This window comes from Leopardus geoffroyi, chromosome B3 (genome assembly GCF_018350155.1).
Source record: "Leopardus geoffroyi isolate Oge1 chromosome B3, O.geoffroyi_Oge1_pat1.0, whole genome shotgun sequence".
Taxonomy (NCBI): Eukaryota; Metazoa; Chordata; class Mammalia; order Carnivora; family Felidae; genus Leopardus; species Leopardus geoffroyi.
In genome coordinates, this window is record NC_059337.1 from 97,892,244 (window position 1) to 97,898,559 (window position 6,316).

Genomic DNA, 6,316 nt, shown 5'->3' on the forward strand with positions numbered 1-6,316 from the left:
AAGGCTGGGGCGGGATGGAGGGAACTCGCGGAGCACACGGCGGGCACCGACGTCTGAGAACAGGTCTGGAAGTAGCAAGCGTGGGGAGGCCTTGACCGCGGGAGCTGGCTGCCCGCGGCCCCACCCTGTAGAGCTCCCCAGTGGATTTGCTCCTCTGGTTTGAGGGGGATGGATGAGGAGAGCACGCGGAAGAGAAACGCAGAAAGTACTGGGGCCGCTATTGTAGCGACAGGTGGGCGCGGGTCAAAGTCCGAGTTTCGCGGGTCTAGGGTCTGGCCCCACCCGCTGGGCCTCCGAGCCGCCGTAGCCCCGCCCCCTCCGCGCGTGGCGCCCCTGACGCTTGGCGCGCGGGCCGCTCTCCTTACAGAGGTCGCTCTCGTTGAACGGTCGGCCTTGTTGCGCCTGCGTGATCGGGAGGGGAAGTGAGGCGGTTTCTTCGGCGCCTTTTCCGGCGGCGGCAGCGGCGGCAGCGGCAGAGCTGGGAGGAGGAGGAGGTGGAGGCCAGAGGGAGCCCGCGCTCAGGGCGGCGGCTGGAGGTAACCTCCTGGACTGAGCTGGGAAAGCGGGCCACCTCGGCCTACGCTCCCCTCTGGTGCTCCGCCAGTAACTCCCTTCTTCCTCTCTGTGTCTCTGCAGGCGGCGCACCAAGTTCCCGCGAGGATCAATGACCTGACGAGGCGCCGGAGCCGCGCTGACTCTCGGGTGGCCTGGGTCGGTGAGCCCGGTGCTGGTGGACCGGCGGGCGGGCCGGAGGGCCTCGGTCTCCAGCGGCGGAGTGAGGAGAAGGCGGAGGAGCGGGAACCGCGGCGGCGCTCGCGCGGCGCTCGCGGGGGGAAGGGCAGTTCCGGGCCGGGCCGCGCCTCAGCAGGGCGGCGGCTCTCCCGGCGCAGACTCAGGGCCCCGGCGGCAGCGGCGTCTGGAGGAATCAAGTTGTGCGGTCGGTGATGCCCGAGTGAGTCGCGAGCCCGGGCCTCTGCCCCGAGGAGGAGGCGACTCCCACGCAGGCCGCACGGGCGCCCTCGCGGCCGGGAGGCTTCGTTTCGGTTTCGCGGCGGCTGCGGCGTTGTTGGCTGAGGGGACCCGGGACACCTGAATGCCCCCGGCCCCGGCTCCTCCGACGCGATGGGGAAGGTGCTATCCAAGATCTTCGGGAACAAGGAAATGCGGATCCTCATGTTGGGCCTGGACGCGGCCGGCAAGACAACAATCCTGTACAAGTTGAAGCTGGGCCAGTCGGTGACCACCATCCCCACAGTGGGTTTCAACGTGGAGACGGTGACTTACAAAAACGTCAAGTTCAACGTATGGGATGTGGGCGGCCAGGACAAGATCCGGCCGCTCTGGCGGCATTACTACACCGGGACCCAGGGTCTGATCTTCGTAGTGGACTGCGCCGACCGCGACCGCATCGACGAGGCCCGCCAGGAGCTGCACCGCATTATCAATGACCGGGAGATGAGGGACGCCATAATCCTCATCTTCGCCAACAAACAGGACCTGCCTGATGCCATGAAACCCCACGAGATCCAGGAGAAACTGGGCCTGACCCGGATTCGGGACAGGAACTGGTATGTGCAGCCCTCCTGTGCCACCTCAGGGGATGGACTCTATGAGGGGCTCACATGGTTAACCTCTAACTACAAATCCTAATGAGCATTCTCCACCTATCCCCCGGAAGGAGAGAAATCAGAAACCCATTCATAGGATTATCGCCACCATCACCTCTTTCAATTGCCACTTTCTCTTCTTTTGAATTTGAACTCTGGAGTTACTGTTCTACGGTTGGGGAGGGGGGGGTTAGGGGTTTCCTTTTTTTGTTTCTTTTTTTTGTTTTTTTTTTTCGTTCTTTTTTTTTTTTTTTTTTTTGCTTTGCGTTAGGAAGCTCTGATCTGACATTTGCCATGAACACAAAGTGCTAGATGCTCTTAATGACTTCCAGCAAATGGGATGGGGGAAATATAGCAGTTTTTGGTAAAGTCCTTTATAATAATGGTTTGATTTTTTATTTCGAGAGAATCTTTTTTGCAATGTATGCTTTTTTCCTTTTTGCCCAGTTTCCTTATCACTTGCTGTAGATGGCTTATTTTGCATTCATGCAGACTATGTTGCAAGTCTGTTTCATCTAGTAAACTGAAAATTATTGCTTAATCAAACTGCCGTTTGTCTTTTATATTTAAGGCCTTTACCCCTCCCTTCTGAGTTTTACCTTTAACTTAGTAATTTCAAATGTGACCTTTTATATCTAAGACCAGTGTAGTAAACTTAGCCTACAGTGGCAAATCATGAGTAATGTCATTGTAATATGTTCCAGTTGCACATCAGTATGTTAAACAGGTAATGTAAGAAGTTTTTTGAAATGTCAGCTATTAAGTTCTGAAACATACATCATGCATGAGTAGGGATAAAGCTCAAGTTCCTTATTACATAGCCAACTTACACTGCATAAAGATACGAAAGTGTAACCCGTCAAGAACACAGGTTTTTTTTCACTGCAAAGTTAGCAACTTTGCTGTTTTCCCTCTTTTTTAACTTTAAAAGTAGACTTTTTCCAGAAAGTGGAGCAATAATGGTGTATGCCACACACACATGAGATCTCTGTAGATATCTTACGTGACTTTGGGGCAAAACTGGAATATATACTTTACCACGTTTCGAATATCTAAGACCGATAGTTAAAAAAATTATTAGAATGTTTACTTGTCCATTAATAAAGCATCTAACAATTCAAATTAAATACACCTTCTACTAGTTGGAAAAACACATTCCTGTTTTCACGTTAGAGCAAGTGATTAAGCTGAAGATAGAAGTCTTTTTTTATAGATGAGTGATCCACATCTCCATTAATTAGAACACTGGAAAAGATGTTTTATGAAAAAAGTATTTAATTCTGTTTGTAGGATTAACTCATACAAAGAGTAAGTCAGATATCCTGTTGGTTCATTAATACACTATCTCCTTTAAGGAAGGAAATGTGATGAATGAATTATGTGTAGATTTGAGGAATAACAAAGGGGAAGTAGGATGAAGAAAACGAACCTACAGATGACAATGAATGTAAACTTATTTTTCTTCAAGGGTAAGCATTGTGCTCACTGGTGATATCCAGGTCCTAGCAAGATTACTTGCTTAGCTTGTTAGGACCGGTAACTAGGTTATTGAGACCACTATGATTGATACTTTGAACCAAATGTTAATGCTTGATACAGAATTGTGAGCAGCATCTGGTTCTCATATAGCCTTAAGGATTAATTTTAGAGATCCTCAAGGAATTAAACATAGGGAATTTAAGAAATGTAGACTGCAAAGGCAGTATACAGGAGAAGGTAGAGTGGGTTTTGTTCATGAGGGTGTCTGAAAACTAAAATGGAGCGGGATATCATGGTACATAGTTGGACAGTATTGGTCCTTCGTGCTTTGGCCATATTGTATAACGGAGCTTTTACCAAAGATGTATGAGAAGCATAAGGCTATAAAAAGTTAACTATTCAAAGTAAAACTCTTGACAAACATTTTACTTAAAGCAGATGAGAAAAGGTGCTATGTTGTAGGCTCCTGATGGTGCAGAGGGATTTTTGAATTCAAAATGCAACTAAGGTACAGAGTTCTCAGTTTTGCTTTAGAAAGATCTCTAGAAATCAAGCTGACAGACACATCCGAGAACATTTTAGTTGCTTTTAAAATTCCCAAAGCTCCACCATAAATTTAATTCTTAGTGTTTTAAGTGATTGCATTTTAAGGTATATAAACATGGGTTATACAAATATCAATGCTATAGTAACATCCTTAGACAAGACAAGCACAAAGGTATAAATGCCTAAACTGGAGGAAACTTGAAACCCTCATCTTAATTCTTAAATGTAGTATTTCTAACTTGTGACAGACAGATTGATAGGCAGCCATTTTTTTTGTGTTTTAAAATACCTGGGAGCATAGTTAAAATTTTATACATCAAGTGATTGCTATTGAATGTTGCAGGTGAGATGTGGTGGTTATTTTTAGTTTATTTGAACTGTCTAACTGAAGGGGGGAGGGGGGAAGCAAATATTTGAAATTTGGAAAACCCTAAACTTTTTGGTAAGAACTTGTAATTTTCATTTACATTTTCTTGAAGGATATAAAAGGTGGATAATTGATGTAGTTAAATTGAACCAATAACTATTGGTAATCACGGGACAGGTAATTGTAGCCTGCAGAAAAAAGTTACAATCTAGAATTTAAAAAAGATCCTGAAGTTTTTGTTTAATTGCATCAATTTCTGTATTTATGTGAATTTATAAACTGCAGTAAGTTTTTGAATGAGGTTAATCTTGTCTAATATAAGTAAATGAGTCTGTAGACTGTGATCTCCCCAAACTAAAAAGTACAGTACTTGGAATTGTGTTCTTTATGGTTGTAGTGTTGGTAAAGCACTAATATGCAGAAAATAAAGGAATTACACAGTGCAGTTTCTCACGTTATGTTACTCGTTTGGACTAGATTAAGTGGGACATGTGGTGTGTTGGGCCATGTTATTCTCCAGGGAAATATGGTATAAATGACTCAATTTGGGAGTCACCTAGCTATTATAAGAACAAAAAAGATTCAGTTTGGTTCTTACAATGCTGAGTGTATAAAAAAGTTTTGTACTGATTTAATTCCACCAAACTTACTCAGATTTTGTGATAATTTAGGACACAAAAGCACTTGAAAATAATTTTGAAAAATTAAGCTTCTAAGCAGTTTCTATTCTACCATTTTTCCAAAATCACAACCTTAGTGTTTTTAGGAGTAGAGAATTGTATCTCTAAAGAATTGGCCTACAGAGTTGTCCTAACCCTTGACAAATGACTTTTACATTTTAAAGTTTGTCTTCTAAACCCAAAGTTGCTTGTCTCCTAAGAATGCCTGAATTGTAGCCATTTAGAAAGTAAGAGCAGATGAAGAATAACTTGTTGGATAAAAGGATTTTTTTAAAACACATTTCCTTTTCTGTAAGCATTCCCTCTTATATCAGCAATTTTTGTAGCTTGATTTTAGAATGTCTTAGTGTATTCTCTAGTGTGATTTACTCCCCACATTAATGTTAATATATTTACTGTGATTTACTAATGGCTGCCAAGTATCAATTTATCAGTGCTAGAAGTAGAAAATATTTTTCTCTTTAGTGGGTTTTTATGTTTTTCATATGTTTAGAAATATAGTAGCCATGGGGCACCTGGGTGGCTCAGTCGGTTAAGCATCTGACTTTGGCTCAGGTCGTGATCTTGCAGTTTGTGAGTTCAAGCCCTGTGTCCGCCTCTGTGCTGACAGGTCAGAGCTTGGAGCCTGTTTTGGATTCTGTGACTCCTCTCTCTCTGCCCCTTCCAGGCTCACTGTCTCCAAAAAATAAATGTTAAAAAAAAAGAAAAGAAAAGAAACATAGTAGCCATAATCTGAATGGTGGTGGAGCTTACTAAATTCCCAGTTAACCCTCAGTATCTTGCCAAGTATCTATCAGGGTATGATAAGACAAATCTTGTTGCTTGTAGGGAAAAATTGTAACACCACATACAACAATTAGAAACTTTTAAGTCTGCCTAATCATTGAACATAATGTATTTGGAGTATAACCTTCAATAGAATTAATTTTTTGTTTTGTTTATATTGAATGCTGAAGACAAAGTAGGAAAGATTGCAATATTAAGAAGTTTATGAAAAAAGGAGAATGGTGGGACATAGAACTGTAGAAGAGGTAAAGTAACTTTTCCCTGATTTGCTAAACTTTAACCTTGCCAAACTAGATTAGTGAGTTCAGTGGGCAAGGAATACATACGAAGTGAGATCAAAGAGGCAGAACAAGTCTGTAGAGAGGTTTAGGAATGACAACTGAAATATGTTATAAGTAAGCTAAAGTAATGGTAACCTTCCTGGGAATTAGTCTGTAAGAAAAACCATTTTGTGGGACAGTAAGAAAATGCTTTAATTTTGAATATTTTTTTTCCTCTAAAATGTTTTATGACTACTTGAAACAATTTTAAAAGCAAAGTATTTGTCAATCTTGTCCTTGAAAACTTTTCTACTAGTTAAATTATTTCATTTGGATATATATCTCCTCTGTAGTATTTGTTTTATAGTTGCAAGAGTAGATTTATTTATTGAGAGCCTACTGATATACCTGCTACTGGTCTAGGTACAGGAGATCCATCAGTGAAAAAAATACAATATCTGCTTTCATGTAATTTATGCTGGTGGGGGTGGGGTGGGGTGGGGGGAAATAACAAAGATCAAATAATGAATTAAGCTATGTAAGGTGATGTACTATGTATTACATAGTATGTTATATATATAGGAGGACAGG

At 42.7% G+C, this 6,316-nt stretch overlaps 1 protein-coding gene across 1 annotated transcript; it reads left to right on the top strand.

Moving 5' to 3' along the window:
* The first annotated feature begins 856 nt into the window (after nt 1–856).
* Nucleotides 857–4,444, top strand: ARF6 (ADP ribosylation factor 6). Its single transcript, XM_045450913.1, has one exon. The coding sequence runs from the start codon at nt 1,123–1,125 to the stop codon at nt 1,648–1,650; it is 528 nt and encodes a 175-aa protein (XP_045306869.1). The 5' UTR covers nt 857–1,122; the 3' UTR covers nt 1,651–4,444.
* The last annotated feature ends 1,872 nt before the right edge of the window (nt 4,445–6,316 follow it).

What these genes read in the sequence shown, in the direction of transcription:
- ARF6 (XM_045450913.1), top strand. Translation starts at nt 1,123, where the DNA reads ATGGGGAAGGTGCTATCCAAGATCTTCGGGAACAAGGAAATGCGGATC.